A 27,520-nucleotide genomic window follows, 5' to 3' on the forward strand; every position below is an offset into this window, starting at 1 on the left:
CACCATTCAAGTTGAACAAGCTCTCGTATTCGGCTCAACCGAAGAGTGCGTAAAACTACTCCGCTTACCTGACACGCTCCATTTGACAAAAAGGACTTCCTTTTCTGAGCTTCCTATTAAGAAGCAACGACTACATTTGTCAAGTCATTGTCAATTAAAAACAAGAACCAGCTGCCTTGCGAACAGTAAACCGGACAATTTCATTCATCATTGTCTTGACAGAATCGGTTTCTTCACAAGTGCATCCGAAAAGTCTCTTGACTTTTTTTTTTGCAACTTCTTTTCACCTGAACTTTTCTCAGCGAGCACGCGCTTGACATTGATCTGTTAAACTTTACCGCGCTGCCGACACATAATTTCACACATAGGTCTCACTGCGGTATAAAAGGAGACAGGGATAACGCAACCATGACGAGCAATAACACATACTACGACGACCAGCATCCACCACAGTACCACCAGGGCACTGACTTCGGGGAAGAAGAAGAGGACGAGATGCCAGCGACGGAGAAGGACCTTGCCGAAGACGCGCCATGGAAGAAGATCCAACAGAACACCTTCACCAGGTGGTGCAACGAGCACTTAAAGTGTATCAACAAGGGTGTCAACGACCTCCAAAAGGATCTAGGTGACGGGCTCAAGCTCATTGGGCTCCTTGAGGTTTTGAGCCAAAAGAAGATGTACAGAAAGCACCATATCAGACCCAACTTCAGACAGATGAAATTGGAAAATGTGTCTGTGGCGCTGGAATTTCTGGACAGAGAACATATCAAACTAGTCTCAATTGGTAAGTAAACTCTTATGAAATGTTGCAATTGTTTATCCTACTGGGGTGAAGGAAAAGAGAGCAGAGAGGGCAATGCATGAGAGACCATGGCCTTGGCCGTCATACTGTAGGATGAGGTGGAAGATGGAGATAACTGGAATGAATATACAGTAGTTTATAAAAGAACCAGATAAAATAAGTTACTACTTTACATGGACCATCATATATTTTATGTTCTACTATGTTATAAACGTAAGTAACATAAAATGAAGTATTCATTAAGAGTGACCGTGAATACTTAAATGATTGGTTGACAGCTGCCAGCTGTTTCATAAAAGCTTTGTGCTGGCTGGATGGGGATACCTGACACTGAGCATCATAAACCACATGTTGCAGCGGGTTTTTTCTGGATGTTGAGACTAGATATTCACTCCACTGTAATATTAGAGTAGTTCTGTCTTCTTGGCTGTCAGCACTCACTCATCCACACATATCTTTCACAATGGCTGAGGAAGCCACAGTAGACTGGAACCATCACTCTGGAAACTCATACAGCAGAGATAGACTCTGAGATCACCAGCCCATGTCAGGACCAAGGCCACGTTGGGCTCCAATCAATCTGCCATATTTTACTCAAATGACAGCAGTGAGAAAGCCAGGGCTTGGAAATTCTGTAGGGATGTGCTAATGAGAATGTCACACACAGAATAATGTGAGATGGTGAACGCACACACACCTCTCCACACCTCATAATCACACTTGCTGAGAGGGTCAGGAGTAGCAAGGCCAGACTTCTACTGTTTGTTGACAGCCAGTATCTCTGCCCCCCACTTACCTTGCAGTGGTTAGAAATGTTTCTGCATCACAGATGAAGGTCTATTATCTATCCAAGGGTCACTTATAAAAGGGGTATACATATCTAGGTTGACATTTGGAAGTGTTTTGTTTTACCTGTAATTGAGTAGCAAGGATTTTCTTCCAAATATGTATTTAAGACTGGAGAGAGCTTATTAAAACTCTGACAGTGTTAGCCGTCTGGTCTAGTGACTGATGGCTCTCCCACACAGTCGGGTGAAATTCTTGGTGGGACTGAGGCTTTGAGCGTGGGGCTGTGAAAGACAGACCCCTCCCCCCCGCCCTCCCCCCAGGGGAGAGAGGCGCATGTGTCTGATGACGACAGGGGGGATTCTCTCTAAGGGCGACTTGCCACCTCAGGAATGTCCCGGCAACTCGTTGAGTGTGGCTGCACAGAGGTCGTAGGTCAAAATTCACAGACCCCTCCTTACAAGAACAAGTGTGTGTGTGGTGTGTGTGTGTGTGTGTGTGCTTCTTTCTCTATTTGCGACACTGTGGACACACACAGCATCAGACAGGTTTGACAGAAAGAGGACATGATAACAGAAACTCTGACTTTCATCTTCCAACACCTCACTTTAAACATGGCTGCACCACTGCCTTGGTTAAGCACAAACCATTTCCCTTAGTCGACTGTTGGCAGCATGACTTCATTCTATGAAGCTTTAGGGGTCTCCACGGTCACACATATCAGGGTGTAACCAGATACAAGCTTGTTCTCTTTGGGGAGTCCACATGACTGTCTGTGCTCAAGGGCTGCCATGGCAGGTTCAGAACCACACCATGCCATATCATCCCAGCTGCCCACGCCAGTCAAACTGCCCTCATCAAACACTGTCCAATGCTGAAGGTCACCATACATGAGAGAGGAAATAGATTAAACAACTCATATGGCTACAGTATATTCATTTTATCCTGATGTGTACAATGACAAGTATGTATAGTAGGATCACACACTTTAGTATGGGGGGGAGGGGTGGGGGGGTAAAAAAAAAGCAATGGTTACTTTAATGATAGACCTACCTCAGTCCTTGCCATAACTTAACCAGGGCTACTTAACTGTCCTAGCTTGTTTGATTGATCTTAGTACAGTTCTAATAGTCACCATTTCAAACCCACAGTTCTAATAGTCACCATTTCAAACCCACAGTTCTAATAGTCACCATTTCAAACCCACAGTTCTAATAGTCACCATTTCAAACCCACAGTTCTAATAGTCACCATTTCGAACCCACAGTTCTAATAGTCACCATTTCAAACCCAAGTGTAATTACTCCAGGAGGGATGACCCTTCCACATGTCCTCAGCTGTTGCTGTCCCGGTTCATATTATGACTCTGTGGAATGTCAGGGACGTCCACCCTGACACCTGTGGATGTGGTGGGGTGTTGGTGGGGTGCTCACAAATGGTGCTCATTTGTGAAAATAGTCCTACACCTGCCCTGCCCTGCCCTGCCCCTTGAGTTGATTGACTTCCACAAACTGTAAATGACCCTCCTCGATCTCTTGGACTCTTCCCTCACGTCTCCACAGACAGCAAAGCCATCGTGGACGGCAACCTGAAGCTGATCCTGGGCCTCATCTGGACCCTGATCCTCCACTACTCCATCTCCATGCCCATGTGGGAGGATGAGGACGATGAGGAGGCCAAGAAGCTGACCCCCAAGCAGCGTCTGCTGGGCTGGATCCAGAACAAGGTGCCCCAGCTGCCCATCCACAACTTCCACCGTGACTGGAGGGATGGCAAGGCCCTGGGGGCCCTGGTGGATAACTGCGCCCCTGGTAAGAGCTGTGTTTGGAGCTGCTGAGTGGATAATTGTCTTTTAGATTCCTTTGAGGGGAAAAGCGCTGATTGGTGGTCAGCTTTTTTGATCATTTGACTGGGGTAATGGGATGTCCCCTTGTGCCATGGTTAGGTCATACCCTTTCTAATATAACTTGTGAGTCAGGGACAGGCATGAGTCATCTAAGGTAATGATCTGCTCATTGTCTCCCTCACAGACTTGTTGTAAGAATCCCTCCACTCATTCCTCCATCTCTCCACACGTTTAAATTAGTCTACACTCTTTAATGCACACACAGGGACATACATACATGCACGCACATGGGCACACAATAAGACAAGGTGGACATGTAATCTCACTCTCTCCAGAGGGTCAGTGGGCCTGAAGTCTGCACAGGAGGTCCCTGCCAGCTGTCTGATGCTGACTGAAGATCTCTCTCTCTCTCTCTCTCTCTCTCTCTCTCTCTCTCTCTCTCTCTCTCTCTCTCTCTCTCTCTCTCTCTCTCTCTCTCTCTCTCTCTCTCTCTCTCTCTCTCTCTCTCTCTCTCTAAGGCCCAAGCTAGCTCTAGTGTTTATAGCCTTGCCACACAACACCCCAAATTTGGGCACGATTCCTCTTCATCTGTCTGGGGGGGATGTTTGGCAGGCCCTCAAAAAGCAGGCGGAGGGGACACAGGCATTGGATTGCAGCTTCCTAAGGATCTGTGTCTTATAACACTCCCAGTTTGACTGGAGTGGTGATCTTAGCTCGATTCGAGGCAGTCTCCTCTGAGATTTGTCTTTCTGAGACAAAAGGGTACAGTGCCGGACAACGTGGCTGACTGTGTTTATGCGAGAACGGCGGGTGACGTGAGGCAGCTTTCAAACACGCTGCTTCAGATCTGGCCATACAAGGCCCTGTTCCTCTCCCCCGTCTCTCGCTAAGAGCTCATGCCATCAAGGAAAGGAAAGTGATAAATTGTACCCCTGAAATTCTCTGCTTGTAAACATCTAACTGCTGTTTTTCATAGGGTCTGAGTTGGTTTAAGCAGGCTTTTTATAAGGTTTACCTTTGAAACCATCGCTGTTAGGTGAAAAGTTTCTTCCAAACTTCCCAACGTTAACCCCACCCAACGATTGACTTTTAAATCATGTTGAAATTGGCAATACAATTAGATCATGAATCCATTATGAATCACAACACTATCCAACAGTAATGGTGTGCGTTGGTTGAATACAGCTCTTACCCTTGAATTCCACGTCAGTATTAACGAGATCACAGTCTCCTGGGCGGTCCAGGCTCTTTGAGACAGTGAACTCACTACGCCTGACGCTAATCCAATTACAGCTTAAGCACACGCAGCTTAGCTTCCACTCTTGCAACAGTGTCTTGCAACCGTGGGTGAAAGTGACAGAGCGTGTGCTGCTCTAGGAGTTGCCGTGAGGACTAGCTCGATATGCTGGAGCAGAGCTCTGTGGGCGAATGTTGTTATTTTTTTAAAGCAAGGTTGTAGGCAAAGGTGTTCTATTAGACACCTGTGAAAGCTGAATAGACTGCCAGGTCAAGCGGTAGAACACTGTGTTTGTTGAGTCATGTTATCGGTGAGAATGGATGGCCTTTTTGTCATTACTCCAATTACATTCTCAAATTGTTATTGTGTCTCACTTCCCATTCCCTTCCTACAGGTCTCTGCCCAGACTGGGCTGAGTGGGACCCTAACCAGCCTGTGGAGAATGCCAGAGAGGCCATGCAGCAAGCTGATGACTGGCTGGGCGTACCTCAGGTTAGACAAATGGACAGATGGGTAGACATAGACGGGAAGGGGAAGGCAGGCAGGCAGGCAGGCAGGCACTGTATTGAGCAGGGTTTTATTGTTTTATATTGTTGAAACATTAAAGAAGATATAGGTGTGACATCTAAGCACGTTTTCACAGCTGAAGTGAGATACAGAGGTGTAAAGTTGCCTGTGTTTACATAGCTGATGCTGCAAATGGCACTGTGAATTACCTCAATGGCGTCTAAAACTTCAATCTCTAAACTCTTTGCTATTTCAATGGCTTTTTACTTGTGTCATGTAGACAGTGTGTGTATAGATACATAAAGACATGGTGTGTGTATGTGTCATGACTTCCCATGGTTCTGAGGAGTGAGGTCTCTGTGGGCTGTTAAGGAGGTGTGGGAGAGGTTTGGCTCATGGCTAAATCCTCTGGCTGGCTTATTGAGGGCACAGTCCTTAACCCTGCTGTCCTGAGGTTAAATTTAGCCTGGCAGGACAAGAGCTTTACACCACTGTGCAATAGACAAACAAACATGGATGTGTTGAGAGACAGAGTTGAAGCCCTGGAAGGATAGAGGAAAATGTCTTTAAAGCTTGTTTATGTTCTTAAACAAACAAATTATAACCGTTTTTGTCACTCACTCATTCTTTCCTCCTAAATATTGTACAAAAATGATGTTTTCTGGATCTTCTGGTTCCCTAGGTGATTGCCCCTGAGGAGATAGTGGACCCAGACGTGGATGAACACTCAGTGATGACTTACTTGTCCCAGTTCCCCAAGGCTAAGCTTAAGCCTGGTGCTCCCATCAAAGCCAAGCAGCTGTTTCCTGACAAGGCCAAGGCCTATGGACCAGGTGGGTGCTAGGAAGCCATAGATGACCAGAGACACTGTAGACTTTGGAATGAAGGACAATATTTGACATGCACAATTGTCTTTTTATTATTTTTTCAAAAAGTATTTATTATATTCATAGTGCTTGTTTAAAACTTTAAAACACACTGTTGACGTGCCGAGACTGAAATGTTTTCCCAGGTATTGAGCCTCATGGGAACATGGTGTTGAAGCCTGCTGTGTTCACGGTGGAGACGCTGGAGGCAGGCCAGGCTGAAGTCCTGGTGTATGTGGAGGATCCTGAGGGACACAAGGAGGAGGTGGGACAGCACACACAGCACTGTCACAACAACTGCTGATGCCTAGCAACTGCCACAGATAGTCTTAAGAACTAAGACATGTCGTTATTCACCGTGTTTCTGTGCCCTCCCAGGCTAAAGTTGTCTTCAACAAAGACAAAAACAGAACCTACACTGTCACCTATGTTCCCAAAGTGGAGGGCGTCCACATGGTAAATACAACAACACAACTGATGTTTATGTGTCTCGACAATGATTCTAAAACAATGATAGAAGTGGCTTTCAGCTGAAATGATCACCGAGACTTTTTTAATCTACCCTCCCAGGTGAAAGTGCTCTTTGCCGGACAAGATATAGACAAGAGTCCCTACAAGGTGAATGTGGCCAAGGCCATGGGTGACTCCAACAAGGTGCAGGCCAGGGGCCCAGGTCTCGAGCCCACTGGCAACGTGGCCAACAAGCCCACCTACTTTGACATCTATACTGCAGGTAACCATGGGAGAAAGTCACATCACAAGGTGCACAGCAACAGTCCTTAATTGTATCTGCTCTCAGATGAAAGACTGATGTAGAAATCCCAAGGATTTACCTAATTAAACCAAAAACATGCGTGTGCGTGGTTCCTTGTGAAATAGAATTGTGAAGCAACAACATTCCATTCTGTGTCCTGTTTCTGACCAGGTGCTGGCAATGGTGATGTCAGTGTAATCATCGTGGACCCTGAGGGGAAGAAAGACACAGTGGAACTCATTCTGGAGGACAAGGGGGACAGCATTTTCCGTTGCACCTATCGGCCCATGCTAGAGGGGCCCCACACCATCCATGTCCTATTTGCAGGCCAGGAGATCCCCAAGAGCCCGTTCAAAGTCCACATAGAAGAGGGTGAGCTAGCTGTTACAAATCACTGCTGTTGACATGGTGACAGTTACTTTGTGATGTATTCCTCTCAGTCCACAGTTATCCTTCTTCACTTTCCCCCGGGGCCCATCAACAGGTTCCAGTTATATACTTAAAACCCTTCCTGTCTGTCGTTCCTAGCTCCGCCCACTGCTCCTCCCACCACCACCGCACTCCCAGTTCAGATAGGCTCAAACTTGGTGCGCCCACCCACAGGAGAGAAGGGCAGGAAGGGGGCGGTTCCCCCCAAAGCTGGCCGGCCAAGTTAGTATGGACCGCTGGGTGGAGCCTGAGCCCTGTTTGCGCTGACATGCTCGCCAGGCCACACCCCTTTTTAAGTCCCGCCCAGCAGATGTTCTTGCTTCCTGTGATTGGGGCAGCTCTGCATTCTCTGGGGGCTCCAATGTGTGCTGTGCTTGTCCGCCCTACGGCTTGCAGCTTTATGGGGTCAAGATGTGCCCAAAATAATATCAATGTGGATGGCCAGAATGGATGTAGAGATAAGCCCCATTTGGTTTCCATTTGTTTCTAGCCATGGGGGTTGTTGCGTGTTTTCAAAGATTACATGGGGAATGTGTTTGTTTTTTAAATGTGGTTGGTTTCCCTGTGGAATTTTGCATTTGCTGCATTTTTCTGTGAGAAAATGGTCTTGGAAAATGATTTTGCAGACAGTTCAGTCTATGTTCAACAGTCGAATTTGTGCCTGCAGTCAACGTTTCTGTCTGAAATGTTGTCAGATAATGCCTACATGCAGCTTTTTCTTATCTAGCCTTATACATGCTTCTTTCAGAGTGTATACTGCATTTAGCTTCATGTTTTTCTTATGTCTGTGTAATACAGGTTCCATTTTGTTTGTAGTTTGGTGTTGTTCATTTTGTAAAGTCCATAGAGTGGCAAATCGAGCATCATGTCTCTGCTACTAACACTGCCCTAACCTAGCTTGTCAGCTAACGTGTCAGCCAAAGTTAATCCTTGGTTCGACCCCCTCTCCCTCTCCAGCCATCAATGCCAACGCCTGCAGGGCCACAGGGAGAGGCCTGCAGCCTAAGGGTGTGAGAGTGAAGGAGGTGGCTGACTTCAAGGTTCTCACCAAGGGAGCCGGCAGTGGAGAGCTTAAGGTTTCAGTAAAGGGCCTAAGTAAGTTACCCCCCTCTGTCTCTGTCTCTGTCTCTGTCTCTGTCTCTGTCTCTGTCTCTGTCTCTGTCTCTGTCTCTGTCTCTGTCTCTGTCTCTGTCTCTCTCTCTCTCTCTCTCTCTCTCTCTCTCTCTCTCTCTCTCTCTCTCTCTCTCTCTCTCTCTCTCTCTCTCTCTCTCTCTATGTCTCTCTCTCCTTTTCTATGTCTCTTTTTCATTGAGTCTAGAAGACACAGAGCATATTGACCCTTGGTGCTCCTGTGTGCTCCTAGGTGGGGCAGAGGAGCCGGTGAAAGTACGTGATGCTGGAGACGGGGTGTACGAGTGCGACTACTTCCCCATACAGCCTGGCAAATACACCGTCAGCATCACCTGGGGAGGACAGCCTATCCCACGCAGGTGAGACCCCACTCCTCCTCAGCCGCCACTACAATGGAACACACAGTACACTATTACCAGTAGCTGAGAATGAATGACCTGTGTGTGTGTGTTGCAGTCCCTTTGAGGTGGAGGTGAGCAAGGAAGCCGGGACACAGAAGGTGCGAGCGTGGGGTCCAGGGCTGGTCACAGGCATGGTGGGAAAGTCAGCTGACTTTGTGGTGGAAGCCATCGGCACCGAAGTGGGAACTCTGGGTACGTGAGAAAAATCAGGACATGGCTGGTTACATAACATGAGCCTAACCTATACTGTTGGCATGTCTGCTATGTTTGGTAGAGCAGAGGTGAAAAATGATTCCCGTTGTCCATCTCTTTCCAGGCTTTTCCATCGAAGGCCCATCCCAGGCTAAGATCGAGTGTGACGACAAGGGCGACGGCTCCTGCGATGTGCGTTATTGGCCTACGGAGGCTGGCGACTACGCCGTTCATGTCGTGTGTGACGACGAGGATATTAAGGACAGCCCCTTCATGGCCCACATCCTCCCCGCAGCCAATGACGTCTTCCCTGAGAAGGTACGCATGATACGTTTCCATCACAGATGGTTTTATCACACATATTAACCATACCAAAACATTCAAATGTACTTCTTTATTCCTGTGGCAGGTGAAGGCCTTTGGTCCAGGGTTGGAGCCTACAGGAGTCATTGTGAACAAACCAACTGAGTTCACCATCGATGCTAGTCAAGCTGGGAAAGGCCAACTCAAGATCTATGCCCAGGTACTGAGAGAGAAAACACGTCTTACCCACGGTACATAATGCTGGTCATGTAATTGATGGAGGTGGTTAGTGTTGACATGATTTTGTGTTCATCCAGGATGCAGAGGGCTGTGTCATTGACATTAAGATCACAGACAAGGGCAATGGCGTTTTCCTGTGTGTATACATTCCCACCAAGCCTTTGAAACACACCATCATTATCACCTGGGGAGAGGTTAACGTGCCCAAAAGCCCCTTCAGAGTAAGACTCATGGCTGTTCTCTCACAAACTCACACACACGGCATTACAACTAGGATTGAATTGTAGAGTTGTATCAAGCTCTGAATGTGTCCCGGTAGGTGCTTGTGGGTGAGGGCTGCTTCCCAGACAAGGTTAAGGTCTATGGGCCTGGAGTGGAGAAGACTGGATTGAAGGCCAACGAGCCCACCTACTTCACTGTGGACTGCAGCGAGGCCGGGCAAGGTAAGTGTGTGAGAGTGAGTCTGTGGGGGGAAAGTAGGACAGAAAGAGTAGAGCGGTGAAGGGTGTATGCAAGCTTTAGGCGGCTGAGTTATATACACAATCAGGAATCCAATATCCTAGCACATTTACCTAAGTACATTTACCAATGTTCCCCTGTGACATCTGTTTCTAGGTGACATCAGTATTGGCATTAAATGTGCCCCTGGCGTAGTGGGTCCTTCTGAGGCGGACATTGACTTTGACATCATCAAGAATGACAATGACACATTCACGGTCAAGTATACTCCCCCTGGAGCTGGCCGCTATACCATCATGGTGCTGTTTGCTGAGCAGGTACTGTAGGACTCCATTTCCCACATTCCTTTGAGATGGAAAGAGATGTTCTGTAGTCCTAAACGACCAATTTTGTGTGATTTTGTAGGAAATTCCCATCAGTCCATTCAAGGTGAAGGTGGATCCTTCTCATGATGCAGGCAAGGTGAGGGCTGAGGGCCCTGGACTCAACAAGACAGGTGAGGTCTCAAACAACAATGTTCCACACAAATAACAGTTTTAAATTGCATGAAATAAAAGAGAAATGTGAGAGAGGAAGCAACAACAGTTGGCTCTTGTTGCGTTGGACAGGTGTGGAGGTGGGCACCCCCACACACTTCACCATCTACGCCAAGGGAGCGGGCAAGGCCAAGCCAGAGGTGCACTTCACTGCCGCGGCCCACGGAGAGGCAGTCCGAGACTTTGAGATCATAGACAACCACGACTACTCCTACACTGTCAAGTACACCGCTCTGCAGCAGGTGAGCCTCTCGCTACCTCGACCAGACCGTTCTGAAAGCTTGGTATCCATTCCATTTTTTTTTACAAAAAGGTCTCGTCTTCCTTCTCTCAGGGTAACATGAGCATCTCAGTCACTCATGGAGGAGATCCCATTCCCAAGAGCCCTTTCAACATCACTGTGGCCCCTCCTTTGGACCTGGGGAAGGTCAAAGTGGAAGGACTAGACACCAGTAAGATCTCAAGGAGACTAAACTTGAAACTAGAAAACAAAGGAGTCTAGAAACTGCTAAAAGCAATCAAATTGAACCGTTAATTATTTATTGTGTATTATTAAATATGTTAAGGAAAGTTGGTGGACGAGATATAACAAAATACTGTGCGTTTAACAGAGGTGGAAGTTGGCAAAGACCAGGAGTTCACTGTCAACACCCAGGGGGCTGGTGGACTGGGCAACGTGGGCGTGATGATGACCTCCCCCTCTGGCCGACCAATCCCCTGTAAGCTGGAATCGGACAAGGCCAATGGCATTCACGGTGTTAAATACATTCCCCCGGAGGAGGGGCCCTACAAGGTGGATGTCAGCTATGACAGCAACCCTGTCTTGGGAAGCCCCTTCGGGTTGGAAGGCGTCATGCCAGCTGACCCATCAAAGGTAATCATCCATTCATCATCCACGGTCCATCAGTATTCTGAAGGTCATGACAGGAAAGGAAAACTGGGTCATATTATTTGCTCCTTCCAGATGCAAAAGATCTTCAGTGAAACAAAATCATATTCCAATTCTTCAAAGGACAGTAAAATGCACACTTATTGACTTATTTGCTTCTCTCAGGTTCGTGCCTATGGTCCAGGCCTGCAGGGTGGAATTGTGGGTAAACCAGCACCCTTCGCCATCGACACCAAAGGAGCCGGCGCAGGCGGGCTGGGCCTGACTGTGGAGGGTCCGTGTGAGGCCAAAATCGAGTGCCAGGACAATGGAGACGGCACATGCTCTGTGGTCTATCTGCCCACCGAGGCAGGCGAGTATGCCATCAACATCCTGTACGGAGAGCAGCACATTCCAGGGTCTCCCTTCAAGGCGGCAGTGCGTCCAGCTTTCGACCCCAGCAAGGTGACGGCCAGCGGGCCAGGGCTGGAGAAGGCCAAGGCCGGGGAACCCGCTACCTTCACCGTGGACTGCACCAGTGCCGGAGAGGCTGAGCTCACTATTGAGGTGGTGTCTGAGTCTGGGGCTCAGGTGGAGGTCCACATCCAGAAGACCTCAGAGGGACACTTCTCTGTCACCTACAGCCCTGCCTTCCACGGCACACACACCATCACTATCAAGTACGGCGGCCACATGGTCCCCAAGTTCCCCTCTGTCATCCACGTGGAACCAGCAGTAGACACCAGTGGAGTGCAGGTCTATGGTCCAGGAGTGGAGCCCAAAGGTAAGAACCCCATATATATGTACATGTATACATGTCAAAGTAAATAACCATAGAAACCATTTAACCAAATAAAAAATGTCAGCTAATTCAGAGGCTATTGCTCAAACCAAATTGTTGCCAATTCTTATAACATAACTACAGTGTCCTTAACATTTCTTGTATATGTGTCCTTTGTGTCCAGGAGTCCTCAGAGAAGTCACCACCCACTTCATTGTGGACACTCGCACCCTGAGTAAGACCGGAGGACACCAAGTCAAGGCCCGCATCATCAACCCCTCGGGCACCAACACGGATGCCCATATCACAGACAAGGGAGACGGAACCTACCGGGTGGAATACACCGCCTTTGAGGATGGTAGGAACAAATAAAGGGCACAAACACTTAATCAGGCAGATTTTCTTTAGCTCAGCAAGTTTGCAGCAGTAGAAGGTAGTCATTTGTAGAAGGCTTACAGTTGTGAGAGGAATCCCTTGATTACATTTTTTTTATTATTATACAGTGCATGGCAAAAGAATGAAAATGGTCACAGAGGAAGTATCTTTAGAAAGACGGTTTAAGGCTGACAGACATAGAGACATAACCAACAGGTGGCCCGAGAGCCAATTCATTTGGGAAGCTAGACCGAGTGTGAGAGAGCCGCAGAGAGCGATAATGAGAACGTTCGAGATAGAGGGAGGCATATAAATACAGAATGATGCTGTGTTGCAGCGATCCAAGGGCTTAGAGCAGGGAGGCAGAGAGGGCCTTTTAAAAATAGATATTGCTCTGGAACAGCATCTCTTAAACAGGCAGGTATGTGTGCTCCCATAAAGGAGTATGGGGGGGGGGGATAACCGTTGGTATTAATAGAACCTCCCCCCCCCCCCAGCACAAAGCTGTGAGATCAGAGCCGTGCTCTCTCCAACATCACACATGTTCTAATATTACACTTCTGGAACTGGGAGCTGCATGAAGAGTGAGCCACATAGCTCAGTCAGGAGACGGTTGTAACAGAATAACAAATGACAGACAGATGTGCGTGCTTGTCTTCATGCACGCGAGAAACGCCACAGGACTCGTCAAAACCTCGAGTCTAGATCAACAAACTGAAAGGGAGCATGGCTCGCACCTTGATAAAGTAACACAAAACCGTATGTTGAAAAAGTATTGCTCGAAGAGTTTTGTGAGGTATATGCTGGTTCTGTGTGATTCAGGTATGCATCTGATCGAGATCCTGTATGACGATGTGGCTGTCCCCAAGAGTCCCTTCAGGGTGTCCGTGGTAGAAGGGTGTGACCCCACTCGTGTGCGGGCCTACGGACCCGGCCTGGAGGGAGGACTCGTCAACAAATCCAACTGCTTCACTGTGGAGACGAGGTTAGAACACACTGTCCATAACCACAGACAAAATTAAATTAAAGAGGCCTGGTTTATCTGACCCATAAAATTCATATTAAATCAAGGGCAAGGAAACGTAATAAACCTTGAAATTGCAGCGAAGCCAGGGCTAAATATATTTCTGGTAATCCTCTCAGTAAAGAGGTACAAGACCTTCCTGTTTAGCGTGAAGTATATAGGTCGTTAAAAGGAATGGGGGGATTGAAGCGTGTGACTTGGGTGTGTTTGTTCAGGGGTGCTGGTACTGGGGGTCTGGGTCTGACCATCGAGGGGGCCTCCGAAGCCAAGATGTCCTGTAAGGACAACAAAGACGGCAGCTGCAGTGTGGAATACGTCCCCTTCACCCCCGGCGACTATGACGTCAACATTAACTTCGGAGGCCACCCCATCCCGGGCAGCCCCTTCCGCGTGCCTGTGAATGACGTGGTGGACCCCAGCAAGGTCAAGTGTTCAGGACCCGGCTTGGGGACCGGGGTGAGAGCCCATGTCCCTCAGACTTTCACAGTAGACAGCGCCCTAGCAGGGAAGGCCTCGCTGGAGGTGCAGCTGTACGGGCCCTCGGGTGAGTGTGAGGTCTTCACTCTCACACACACACACACACACACACACTAATACAGAATTTACTGAAGTACTGAAAATAGTGACCATTTGAAGTGACTGAGGAGTTTGGATACGGTGTCCCTGTAAAAAGCTAGCTGGGGAAACTCCCTGTTCCCTTCAGCACTGCATTCACACATCCCAAAAATACACAAAGACTTATCAGAATGTTCTTGGTGTTCCACAGGTTCTGCTGAGCCAGTTGGTGTCAAGAACAACGGGGACGGAACACACACAGTCCACTACACCCCGGCCCAGGACGGCCCCTACACCGTGTCTGTCAAATACGCCCAGCAAGAGGTCCCCCACAGGTCAGATCCCAAACCCTCTCCAACCCACAACAACAACCACCACTTTTCTGTTTGTCTGTTCTAATGTTCAATACGTCATGTTCTGTTCTGTCCGCAGTCCTTTCAAGGTGAGGTCTCTGCCAGGGCATGATGCCAGTAAGGTGCGAGCCAGCGGGCCCGGTCTTGACACCTCAGGTGTGCTTGCCAGTCTGCCTGTTGAGTTCACCATTGATGCACGCGATGCCGGCGAAGGACTACTCACTGTGCAGATACTGGTGTGTTGGGCTTTCAGTGTAACTTAGTGTCATGATAGTACTTTAGCCATCCGAGTTATCGACCCATATAGCTGACTCATGTCCACATGTGGATGTTTCTCGTTCTAGGACCCAGAGGGCAAGCCCAAGAAGGCCACCATCCAGGACAACAGAGATGGCACCTACACTGTGTCTTACGTGCCGGACTCCACCGGCCCATACACCATCACTATCAAGTACGGAGGAGATGAGATCCCTTACTCTCCCTATCGCATCCAGTCCCTGCCCACCGGCGATGCCAGCAAGTGTCTGCTCACAGGTATACAATCTGCTTCTCAACCTGCTGGATCATTTATATAAGCATGGGAACCCCCCCCCCCTCACCCCCCCACCCGAGTTCAAATTGTTCTTTCCGATGGTGCTCCCTTGACATTAATCATCCCCCCCCCGCACCTCCCTTCCCACCATTAACTTTGGACACTGCTAACAGCAATGTAATTTAAAAGGGATTTTTTTTTCAAGAGGGCTGATGTCTGTTTTTCTTTGCAGTTTCCATTGGAGGACATGGAGTGGGTGAGTAACTGTGGATTTGCTGATCATTGTGGCTCGTTTAAAACTAGAATTAAAATACTACCATGATAAGACTTCTCTAAGCTTCTCTCGCTACCCTTCATTGTCTAAGCAGCAGGTCTCGGACCAAACATTCAGACTTCGGAGGACACTGTCATCACTGTGGATGCAAAGGCTGCTGGAAAGGGCAAGGTGACCTGTAAGGTCATGACCCCAGAGGGGGCGGAGATGGACATGGACGTGGTGGAGAATCCCGATGGAACCTTTGACATCTACTACACGGCTCCTGAACCGGGGAAATATGTCATCACCATTCGGTTCGGGGGACAGCACATTCCCAAGAGCCCCTTCCATGTTGTGGTGAGAACTGGGGTCCCTGCTGCCTGATGTACTCATGCACAATGGAGCCACTTGCATACTATATATGTCAATATACTGACAGCATTTTCCTCTCCCTTCCTGTAGGCCACCAAAGAGCCTGTTGCCCCCAGAGACAGCATGGATCCTATGTTCCGACCTCTTAACCTGGTTATCCCCTTCACTGTGCAGCAGGGAGAGATCACAGGTAGGACACACACATACAAAGGCATGCATCAGCACACACACACACGATCAAACGCAAGCACACAAGCACAGGGAAACGTAAGTGCGTACACGCACACAAGCCCCCCAAAAAGTACACACACACAAGCACACGCACACACAAGCACACACACACACATGCTCACACACACATGCTCACACACGACCACACAAACACTTTGATTGACAGGCCCAGTCATATGCTGCGGTTATGGGTTGCAGGTGAGGTGCGGATGCCCTCAGGGAAGGTAGCCCGCCCCCACATCACCGACAACAAGGATGGAACCATCGCTGTCAAGTTCATGCCCACAGAGAAGGGCCTGCATGAGATGGACATTAAGTATGAAGGCAACCACATCCCAGGTATGGAAAACTTATTTCTGTATATTTTTCCACTGCCCCACTTACTTAGCAATGTGAAGGCTCCTGGTGTTCAGTGAGTCAAAGTCATAATATTTGACAAAATGGAACACTCAATAGTCTTTTTCTTAATATAACTTCCCCATACAGGAAGCCCTCTCCAGTTCTACGTGGATACCATGAACACTGGTCTTGTGACCGCCTACGGTCCAGGGTTGTGCCATGGCACGGTCAACAAGCAGGCCTCCTTTACTGTCATCACCAGGAACGCCGGAGAAGGTAACCAAGGAACTACTATTAAAAAAAAACCTCAGAGCCTCACTATAGTCTTTTAATATTCAAACAAATAAACAACCCTGGCCCTTTAGGTGGTCTGTCCCTGGCAGTCGAGGGTCCCTCCAAGGCTGAGATCACATGTAAGGACAACAAGGATGGCACCTGCACTGTGTCCTACCTGCCCACTGCTCCTGGAGACTACAACGTCATCGTCAAGTTCGATAACAAGCACATCCCAGGCAGCCCCTTCACCGCCAAGATCACTGGTGATTTGAACACTACAGCTCCCATACTATTTTTGCAGTATTGCAGTGTTCCTAATATATAGCCAATATACAGGGGATAATTGATTTCCTCCTCTGCTGTCTTTTCTCTCTCTCTCTCTCTCTCTCTCTCTCTCTCTCTCTCTCTCTCTCTCTCTCTCTCTCTGTCTCACTCTCTCTCTCTCTCTCTCTCTCTCTGTCTCACTCTCTCTATCTCTCCCCTGTGCTCTCTCTCTCCTCCGTCTCTCTCGCCCTCAGGCGATGACTCCATCACCAGGACGTCTCAGCTCAACGTCGGCTCGGCAGCGGACGTGTCGCTGAAGATTACAGAGTCTGACTTGAGCTCTCTGACAGCCAGCATCAGAGCTCCCTCGGGTAACGAGGAGCCCTGCCTGCTCAAGAGACTGCCCAATAGACACATTGGTAAGGAATCAGCCCTGCTGAGGGACAAGCATAGCCCACAGCTGAAAGTTTTTTGCAATCCTAATATTAGACCCTGTAAAAACACCACCATTTTTTCTTTTGTGGTCTTATTTTATGGCACAAACTTGATGAACGATATACAATAAGATTCAATTCCTAACACTTTTTCTTGAAAGTAATTTCCTGTTTTTGTTCCCCTCCACAGGTATCTCCTTTACTCCTAAGGAGGTTGGTGAGCATGAGGTGAGCGTGAGGAAGAACGGCAAGCATGTGACCAACAGCCCCTTCAAGATCATCGTTGGCCAATCAGAGATTGGAGAGGCTAGCAGGGTCAAGGCCTTTGGAAAAGGGCTGGTAGAAGCCCACACCTTCGAAATGGCTGAATTCTTTGTGGACACAAGAAATGCAGGTAAACACCTGGAGCTTTTTCCGAGGCCTCGACATTATTTAGAATTTGTATTGTATTGAATATGTATGTAACACAGGTTCATTCTGACCAAGGAAACTCTTAGGACATGGGAAGCAACAGCTTCGTAGTAAGCATATTAACTGATTCAGTTGTATAAAAGAGTCACGAATAACGAATAAAGGGAATTAAGGGAAGCTGCTAATGTAAAACATTAGCAGCCGTTCCAGAGCCAGAGTTGAATGCGGAGACACGTCAGTTTCCATCAACAAATTACCTTGTCCATTAAACCTCAATGTCTTCATCTAACTAACATTACCTCTCGTACTTTTTCCTCTGTCTTTCCCTCCCCCAGGCTATGGAGGCTTAGGATTGTCGATTGAGGGTCTGAGTAAAGTTGACATTAACTGCGAGGATATGGAAGATGGGACATGCAGGGTGACCTACTGTCCTACTGAACCTGGAAACTATACCATCAACATCAAGTTTGCCGACAAGCATATCCCTGGTCAGAATCTCAATACAACTCTTCATATTACATAACATACTGAACCACATTTTTTGGTGGTTTAAATGATGGGCTTCCCTGATTGGTTACTGCACCCATCCCACCTACAGGAAGTCCTTTCGCAGTGAAGGTGACAGGAGAAGGAAGAATAAAGGAGAGCATCACCAGGAAACGACAGGCCTCTTCTATTGCCTCTGTGGGCAGCGCCTGTGGCCTCAACCTCAAAATCCCAGGTCAGCACCGCAGTGTGGTCAAGCGTGGTCAAGCGTGGTCACAAACAAAGGTCAAGGTGGTCCAACCACCACTGGTTTTGCCTCATGAAAGTGGTGGCCAGATAGCTGAGCGGTTAGAGAGTCGGGCTATTAATCAGAAGGTTGTTGGTTAGATTCCTGGACGTGGAATCCTGGCACTTCACCTTACTTGCCTCAGGGAGAATGTCCCTGTACTTACTTGCTCTGGATAAGAGCGTCTGCTAAATGACTAAATGTAAATGTAAAAGTCCTTCATTTCTCACACCCAATGGCGACTGAACCACATCTTCTAAAGCTACTTTGGTGCCCCACACAGGAAACTGGTTCCAGATGGTGTCGGCCCAGGAACGACTGACTCGCACCTTCACACGCAGCAGCCACACGTACACGCGCACCGAGCGCACGGAGATCAGCAAGATGCGCGGCGGAGAGACCAAGAGGGAGGTGCGTGTGGAGGAGAGCACCCAGATGGGAGGGAGCCCCTTCAGGGACGTGTTTGGAGAATTCCTCAACAGAGAGAGTATCAGCAGCTTTGGTGGAATACCTCAAAAGAAAGAGGGTAAGGATGGCCCCCCTGCCCCCCCTGCCCCCCCTGCCCCGCCTGCCCCGCCTGCCCCATCCCCCCACGCACACACTCTGTTGTTTAAATTCACTTCACGATAAACACAAAACGTTCTTTCACCTTACCCAAAAAAACAAGACTTTCCAAATGTTACACTTTGAGACACTTGCTTAAGAGTTTAAGTGTATCCTACACACAAAACACTTCACCTCCTCACAACCCGTTCCTCCTCTGCCCCCCCCTCCCCTCCCCCTCCATTGCCCCCCCTCACAGTTGAGAGCGGCTCTCAGGCTATGACGGCCCAGGTGACCAGCCCCGGTGGGAAGACGGTGGATGCGGACATCATGGACGGGGGAGACAGCACCTACAGCGTGCGTTTCATCCCTCAGGAGATGGGTCCCCACACCGTCAACGTCAAGTACAGCGGCCAGCACGTCCCCGGGAGCCCCTTCCAGTTCACCGTGGGGCCCCTCGGCGAGGGGGGGTCCCACAGGGTCCGTGCCGGAGGCACCGGCCTGGAGAGAGGCGTGGCGGGAGCACCAAGTATGTGGACAGCTTTCGCACAGTCTCTTTCATTTCCGTCTGAACTTACCGTCAATGGCTCGCACGTGTACACACATGCTGAATGATAGAAAAGCTGCTGAGCTGTGCAAAAGACGTTTGATTGAGAGCTTCTTTTGTTTTTTAGTCTCTAATCCATGTCTTGTTTGTTGTTGCCGTAGCTGAGTTCAGTATCTGGACCAGAGAGGCTGGGGCCGGGGGGCTGTCCATCGCTGTGGAGGGGCCCAGCAAGGCTGAGATCTCCTTCGAGGACAGGAAGGATGGATCCTGTGGAGTGTCTTACATAGTGCAGGAACCAGGTGAGACACAACAGGAGTTCTGGTATCGGCTTACGAGTTGTATTTCGAGTGACAGTGTGTAGCTTGACTATATTTGTTGGCACATTTTGTTTAATATCCGAGAAGGCTGTTTTGAAACTCCAGGGTGACACGACGTGTGTTTATCCAGGTGACTATGAGGTGTCGATCAAGTTCAACAACGAGCACATCCCAGACAGCCCCTTCATCGTACCCATCGCCACGTTGTCAGACGATGCAAGCCGACTCACAGTGACAAGCTTGCAGGTAGGAAAGCACACAAGCAAACATACATGCAGACGTTATTGCCAAACTTAGAACAACCTGAGATGCGGGTGTACAATGTAACAGTATTCTGGGTGGTGAGTGCACTGTCTTATGATTTGACTCGCCGTTTGTGGTGTAACTTGAATCTGCTGTGTTGTCGGGTCGTAACCAGGGTTGTGTAGAGATGTTGTGTTATGGAGAGTGATGAGGATTAACTGTTCCTTCACTGCTATAGGGCCTCATCTAAGGTTAAGCTATCAATTACTGTAGTTAGCTAGTTGTTGTATGCTAATCGCTAATGTCTGTGTGACACTCATTGAATAGCTGAGGTATTCCCTGGCAGGACAGTCTGCAGGGCAGTGTCCGGAACAGATCATAAACACCATGACCAGGTCACTTTGACCTTTTCGCTCTGTCCAAGAACTATCTTGAAAATATGTCTCCCTCCCTTCTCTTGTCTATTTTCATACTCCAGGGTCACCCACCTTGTGTTGACCCTTTATTGGTATACCCTGTCTTGGTGCTAGATTGAGGTAGGGTCAAACACAGACACACACTTGACCTTTCCACATGTACCTCTCACAGGAGAAGGATCTGAAGGTGAACCAGGAGGCCTCCTTTGCCGTGCAGCGTAACGGGGCGAGGGGCGTGGTTGACGCCAAGGTCCTCACCCCCTCTGGCTCCGCTGAGGAGTGCTACGTGACTGAGCTGGATAGCGGTATGCCCCCTCACACACACACACACACAAACACACACACATCTTCATCCCATCTTTTGCAACGGAGCTAAATATCATAGCTTGTGTCCATACCAACCTATTTATCCCCAGACAAGAATGCAATCCGCTTCATTCCACGGGAGAATGGCGTCCACTCCATCGATGTCAAGTTCAACGGTTGCCACATCCCTGGCAGCCCGTTCAACGTGCGTGTGGGGGCCCCGGGACAGGTTGGGGACCCCGGCATGGTGACGGCTTTCGGTCCAGGCTTGGAGGGAGGTTCCACAGGTACATGGTGACATTACGCTTGTTTCACTCTCTATCAAAAAGCTATAATGCTTGCTGCATCACATGCACACGACCCAGGTGACTGTAGAGTGGTCCCTTTAGCGTCCGGTTTGTCTTTCTGTCTCGCTTTTTCACTCCAGGTGCACCCTCTGAATTTGTGGTCAACACTTGTAATGCGGGTTCGGGCGCTCTGTCCGTCAACATCGACGGGCCCTCCAAAGTCAAGATGGACTGCCAGGAGTGTCCTGAGGGCTATAAGATCACTTACACGCCAATGGCACCCGGCAACTATCTAATCACCATCAAATATGGAGGACCACAGCACATAGTGGGCAGCCCATTCAAAGCTAAAGTAACAGGTATGTTGGGTTGATCAACATGAAAAGGATGTGTTACAAAACAAGCTCTGCTGAGAGATCCATTCTGAGATGAGTGACGAAAACAGCAACGTCGCTAGATCTTATGCAATATTGTTTGTAACATGAAAATGTTGCATAAGCCATCATAGGCATTGACTGCTGTTCTCTGCTGAAGGCAATTCCCATCTTCTTACCATAAGAAGTTATACTGTAGAACAGGCCGTGTTTTTCTGACATGCATTTTGAATTGTGTGATTGAAATAGATGAGGAACAGGGCCTAAGGGCTGGGCTCTTAGTAGTGCTTAAAAGAAGGGTCTCCAGAGAGCCCTAGATGGCGTCCATGGTGTTCTGGTCTAGTATGTGTGCCAGCACCAAGGAGGCTTGGCTTATATAATGCCTAGTGAGTAGTGACTGCATCGCTTTTCATAACACGTCTGTCTGTTTCTCTCTCTCTCTCTCTCTCTCTCTCTCTCTCTCTCTCTCTCTCTCTCTCTCTCTCCATCTCTCCAAGGTACTCGTCTATCAGGCGGACACAGCCTTCACGAGACGTCATCTGTGCTTGTGGAGACCGTCACCAAGACCTCCAAACTGGCCGGGGCGTACAGCACCACATCCAAGCTGACCTCCGATGCCAGCAAGGTTGTGTGCCGAGGGGCGGGGCTTACGAAGGCTCTGCTGGGGCAGAAGAACAACTTCAATGTGGATTGCAGCAAAGCAGGTGAGAAGGACGCCTGGAAACACAGTCAGCACATATGTAAAGCATATACATAGACCAACCCCGGCTGTCCCTTCCCCCTCTTCCAGGTACCAACATGCTGATGGTGGGAGTCCACGGTCCAAGGGCCCCCTGTGAGGAAGTCTATGTCAAACACATGGGCAACAAGTTGTACAACGTCACTTACAGCGTCAAGGACAAGGGCAGCTACACTGTCATCATCAAGTGGGGAGATGACAACGTCCCCGGAAGCCCCTTCAAGGTGGCTGTGCCCTGAACAGATTCCTCTGCTTGCCTGCCTCCACCACTCGAACTGCCACACACACACACAAATCCACACACACACACCTATATAACTCCCCCCCTCCCCCGCTCTGCTCCAGCTGCTCAGCACTCCCAAGTGGACTTTGACTGTAGACCCCCTTTCATTTAACATGCACAAAAAATTGCACAAATACTCCTTATCTTTTTGTGCCAAAGAATTGTGTTAACTCTGAGTGTTCAGAGCATGTCTGAGGATATAGTGTAGGGTAAAAAGTGTTTCAAGTCCAGTCAAAGTATTTGAATTGGTCCAAGACCCTCCCTGTTGTGTAGCAATAAATGGCTTAATGTGTGAATGTTAAAAAAGAGACTGCAATTAAACAGTATTAAAGTGTGATATGATATGGTTTTGTATGCTAAAATAAAACTGAGAAGGAATTTTGTTATATTAACCAATTTTTGGTAAGTCTTTGCAGACCTAATAAAGATTTGATTGCTAACTTGCCAGAAAATGAGTGGATGTTTTTTTATATTATAGGTTTATAATAAACCTATTCGAGAGAATGGAGTCAATGTTTCCAACATAAGGTCAAAGACACAGAGTTTTAAACAACTAAAATAAGTTTTGCTGCTTCCACAAAGCATTAATTTGAGGTTAAACATTTTGATTTTCAACACGAGGATCATTAACAGATTACTGTACTCATGGTCAATATACAGTGTAGTTCTGTCAGTTTTTTTTACACCTGTAGTTACCATGGTAATACTAACTCCACACTACATGAGAGAACCACAAGATGGAAGTATCACCTCACACACTCCGTTGCTTGCCTATCCCCGAATAACACGGCATAACTAAGCTTCCTCTCCTCTTAGTAGAGATTAACTACAGCCTATTTCCTTACAGGGGGTCTAAAGAGGCAACACCAACACCGGTTTATTCCTATTGTGTCTATAATCAAACCTGCTCAGAGCCCACGGAGCGTGTTGTGTTCAACAAGCGGGTGTAATTCAGTGTCTGTTTGGTGAGAGGCACAACTCTACCAGACAAGGGTTGATTGAACTCACCCATGGTGCTCTGCTTGGTCTGTTTGTTTGTGTGCGTGTGAGAGTGTTTGTGTGTGTGTGTGTGTGAATGTGTGAATGCATTCAGTCCATCTCTCCATGGTATCTGCCTGGTTCAGTGACACCAGCTCTGGTTGCCCAGAGTCAGCCAGCCTCCACCACCATTCTTCACAGAGACGAGTCCATAATTAGGTGGTAATTATCTCTGGTTGCTTCTGTGACAGGCTGCTTGAGGTTCGAGTAGAACCGAGCTGCACACAATGAACGGTTTGTGGTTTGCACCTTCGGACCATCTGGCTCGAGGGGCTGGTGCTGCCTACTGAGTCTGACCAGACCGGGCCCACCCACGTCAGCCTGTCCCTTTACCCCCGGACTGGGACAGAGGCGTCTGTCCACCACAGCATGTTTGCCTCCCATCTTGCCAAGTGAGTCACAGGGACTGAAAGATGCCCACCCATGGAACACAGACAGGCAGACAGAGAGAGAGAGAGAGAGAGAGAGAGAGAGAGAGAGAGAGAGAGAGAGAGAGAGAGAGAGAGAGACAGACAGACAGACAGACAGACAGAGACAGAGACAGAGACAGAGACAGAGACAGAGACAGAGACAGAGACAGAAAAGCAGACAAACAGACAGACCGACAGACAGACAGGCAGGCAGGCAGGCATGCAGAGAGATGGACAGGCAGACTGACAGGCAGACTGACAGGCAGACCACAAGGCAAACAGTGAGGTGGATAAATCAAAGTGTTGACAGTCTCCTAGACAGAGATATTCAGACAGACTGATAGGTAGACAGACACACACATTATGTAACCATGACTGAATGCTCTTTTTCCTGGATCCTGAGAGTGATCCTGATTGCCATACAGTAGCAGCATGCATATACCTTGGACTTCTTTATTCAATAACAGCTATGAATGTTTTATTGGAGGGAAATGGGTTGTGGGTTATTCATACAGTTCTTGAAGGGGAGTCGGGGGGGGGTGGGGTTGCTAGGGAGATAAAAATACTTTGCTCCCTCTCTTTAACACACACACACACACACACACACATCTGGAATGTTTTAATTGTGGATTTTTGCAACAACACGCCCTCTCCAACCCTCTGAAGTCCTCTCAGAGAAAATCGTACTCTTTCTCTTTTTGTCTTCCTCCCTCTATTTATCCTTTTCTAATCCCCCCTTCCTGAGTCAGTGCATCATATCATTGGATTCTTCTGGGGAGATGAAAAATACTTGTCTCCCTCTCTTTCGCACACGCTACACACATCTGGAGTATTTTCACTGTGGATTTGTGTAATGACATGCCCCCTCCAACCCTCTAAAGTCCTCCTCTCAGAGAAAATCTCATTCTTCTCTGTATTTACCTCCTTCTCTCTCCTTCTCTGATTCCCTCTCTCTGTCTGCCAATTCAGTGCATCATATTGTGGGTTTCTTCCACTGTCTCCCCACCTCCCTGGCCAGGTTTTTGACCCTTGGTTGACACAGTCCATCATGGCTGTTCCTCCTTGACCTACATCTGGTCCCCAGGACACCAGAGGATGAGGAGGCAGAGGGGGAGAGGAGGGAAGGTGAAGGACAGGAGGAGGAGGGGAGGTGGAGGACAGGAGGAGGCTGGAAAAGGGGGTGGGGGCTTCTTGCATCAGCCATGCTTTGGTTCGACGGCCAAAATGAACAAACACACAAAAGTGAATGAATGAATCGATTAATGAATTGATGCATGACCGGATGGGTGAACAAATCGACCCCACAAGGGAATTAATTCACGAAGCTGACTCTACTGTTTGATGTGCTTCATGCCGTCTTGCAATGGGATCGTCATTGCTGCTCATTTTTCAAGTGTGCTTTATACAAAAGGGAAATAATTTGAAAAGCCACACTGAATAGAAACTCCGGTCCATCTCTGAGTGCTATATTATGCTGGCTAGACTGATCCCATCGTCCCTCCTCTCCCCTTCCCCTGCTTATAACGGCCCGACACACTGGGCCAGCCAAAAGGTATGCTGTTGCGCTCTGCACAATCAGTCAACAAACTGTAGCACGTTCTGTTTTATTCAGAGCCCAAATGAAAAATTCATATCAGATGGATAGTTGGTATGCTTCCTTGTGTGTGTTGCGCCCCCTACACCTGTATGTACACAAATCGTGATTGGGATACAAGTCAGACTTTGGGTGAACATGCTTTCCCCTTTGAGGGGAAGCAGCAAAGCAATGGAAATGAAGATGGGCCCACTGGATTCTGAACTGTGTTCATGCGGCATGCAAATGTGTGAAGCGCAAAGCCTTTACTGGTTTATGTATGCTCGGTAAACAGGCTGACCACAGCAGCTGTACGGGGAAAGGTGGGTTCCTGTGGATGAAGCTGGAGACACCAGAGCATGCCGATGAACACAATGAGACTCCTGTCTGCGTATACCCACAAACACACGCACGACAGCATGTCACACACCAGTAAGGAACGATTCTGGCCTCTTTAGTGTAAAAGATGTCCATATCTTCAGGCGTGGTGAACAGCATGTACGAAATATATCAATCACGCAACTCGCCCCCTATCGCATGTCCTTTGGCTCAACCAGCAATGCAGGAGCATGTGGGAGATGAAATCCCACTGTCTGTGTCCGTAATTGGGCTATATCAGTCTGTCCTCTCCCTCCCTCCCACCACGGTTTGGGGCATGGTGCTGGGCTAATGGATAGGCCCCCCATGGAGTATTTGTCCTTGGTTTGCAGGACTGTGGCCCACGTTGCCACGGCGGCAGCAGACTGCAGATCAGAGGCAAATCAGATGATTTGTTTGTCCTCTCCTTGGTGGCAGGATATTCAAGATCAGGTGATGGAGTGGGTTGGATTGCTGCTACAGATGTGTGTGTCACTGGTGTGATGGATGGGTTCCAGGTGAACAGGCTTGACCAGGTCAGCGGCAACTGGAGAACCGTCAGAATCCGTTCCAAGAACCGTCATGTTCGTATGTGTGAATACTGATATTGTGTTCAATGCACAACCTATGATCCAGGGGTGTAATGTGGGTCCAGAGGCAACTTGTTTTCTGCCATGTGGAGAAAATATAAGATGGTGATTTCAATGTAACCAGCTGAAGATTATACTGCTGTTGGTTCATTGGTCAGTGATCAAATTTATAGTTGTTTCTTTGAATAATTGTTTTTCAAATACTCTGAACTTCTTCTTCCAGCGATAGCTAAATTGGACAGAGCTGTATTCATTTCCTGGGTCACTGAAGCATGTCTGGGCCGAGTCTGGGTCAAAACCCAGAATTATTTGAAATTCAAATAACCTGGTGTTATTTCAAGGTGTTAAGTTTATTGGTTTGAATTATCGCATCGAGCTATACAGCCCCATACTCCTTAAAAAAATATGCAAAGAGTAGGCTAATCTTTAACAAAAAGCTTTAAAGTTACTTTGTGGACAGGCTGTATCTAGGCAAAGGTAGAGTAATTGAGAAATGTCCATTTGTGTCTCAGGATAAGGACATTTCTGGAATTCATGGAAATATGTAGACATATTGCTATTCATCATGTCCAAGCTTCTACCAATATCATATTAATTATATTCTGAGCACGTTCATTGCAGCATCGGGCTTATTTAAATAATATGTGTAGCTCTTTAATTTTACAGGTACCCGGTGATCGGGTAAAAAAAAAAAGTCCGCTGTTTACAAGAAAACAACAGCTTGATTTCGTTGGTGAATATAAATGAGTTTGGCCAAAGCAGGACACAGCCAGACGCTTTCTTCGTCATGCAGGTCTGACTATGGATGAGAGGCGCAGAGTGATGCTGTCTCTCCCGACCTCACATGAGAGACACTGTTCTGCAGAAATGAATCCAGACACGGGCTCTGAGCCAGCGAGACTGGACTCTGAATTCTCATCTCCTCAAATAATTTTCTTTTTTTTACCAGCAGGATGTCTAGCGACTAATGCTTTCATTTTGTCAGCGTGTCTCTCCTTTGGCTGGGCTAGACATGGCTAATTTTATCAGTGTTTGTAGCCCATGTCTTTGATATTACCAACTGATCACTAGGCAGAAGGCCTAGTGAGATGGGGATACATGAGAGGAATTCTAAGAACATCTTAGCAATTCAATCTATATTTTATTATATTTAAAAAATGGA

General features: G+C 48.0%; 1 protein-coding gene across 2 annotated transcripts; it reads left to right on the plus strand.

The window, feature by feature from the left end:
• Positions 1 to 22,832, plus strand: LOC146258920 (filamin-C-like). 2 transcript variants are annotated; one of them, XM_084671371.1, is made up of 47 exons: positions 1 to 787; positions 3,154 to 3,402; positions 5,069 to 5,166; positions 5,864 to 6,014; positions 6,194 to 6,312; positions 6,426 to 6,503; positions 6,618 to 6,780; positions 6,973 to 7,173; positions 7,330 to 7,452; positions 8,188 to 8,325; positions 8,594 to 8,720; positions 8,818 to 8,954; positions 9,079 to 9,272; positions 9,364 to 9,477; positions 9,575 to 9,718; positions 9,817 to 9,940; positions 10,113 to 10,273; positions 10,362 to 10,452; positions 10,565 to 10,734; positions 10,827 to 10,944; positions 11,104 to 11,366; positions 11,547 to 12,144; positions 12,326 to 12,499; positions 13,339 to 13,501; positions 13,756 to 14,084; positions 14,307 to 14,430; positions 14,528 to 14,684; positions 14,793 to 14,982; positions 15,213 to 15,236; positions 15,349 to 15,593; positions 15,699 to 15,798; positions 16,038 to 16,178; positions 16,326 to 16,454; positions 16,544 to 16,717; positions 16,973 to 17,137; positions 17,343 to 17,546; positions 17,899 to 18,051; positions 18,162 to 18,284; positions 18,619 to 18,861; positions 19,138 to 19,407; positions 19,587 to 19,724; positions 19,873 to 19,988; positions 20,574 to 20,706; positions 20,818 to 20,994; positions 21,135 to 21,353; positions 21,866 to 22,072; positions 22,159 to 22,832. In XM_084671371.1, exons 1-47 carry the CDS (start codon positions 409 to 411, stop codon positions 22,344 to 22,346), a joined length of 8,226 nt encoding a protein of 2,741 aa, XP_084527497.1. In that variant the 5' UTR covers positions 1 to 408; the 3' UTR covers positions 22,347 to 22,832. The 2 variants fall into 2 exon arrangements, with proteins under 2 accessions (XP_084527497.1, XP_084527498.1); XM_084671372.1 differs by lacking the exon at positions 7,330 to 7,452.
• The last annotated feature ends 4,688 nt before the right edge of the window (positions 22,833 to 27,520 follow it).

Source organism: Hypomesus nipponensis, chromosome 14 (genome assembly GCF_054491055.1).
Source record: "Hypomesus nipponensis isolate SF chromosome 14, ASM5449105v1, whole genome shotgun sequence".
Classification (NCBI taxonomy): Eukaryota; Metazoa; Chordata; class Actinopteri; order Osmeriformes; family Osmeridae; genus Hypomesus; species Hypomesus nipponensis.

Excerpts from the sequence above, each read along its gene's own strand:
- LOC146258920 (XM_084671371.1), top strand. The coding sequence starts at position 409 with ATGACGAGCAATAACACATACTACGACGACCAGCATCCACCACAGTAC. Across the intron at positions 8,955-9,078 it reads CACCGAAGTGGGAACTCTGG|GCTTTTCCATCGAAGGCCCA; the intron begins GTACGTGAGAAA and ends ATCTCTTTCCAG. Across the intron at positions 20,707-20,817 it reads CGTGACTGAGCTGGATAGCG|ACAAGAATGCAATCCGCTTC; the intron begins GTATGCCCCCTC and ends ATTTATCCCCAG.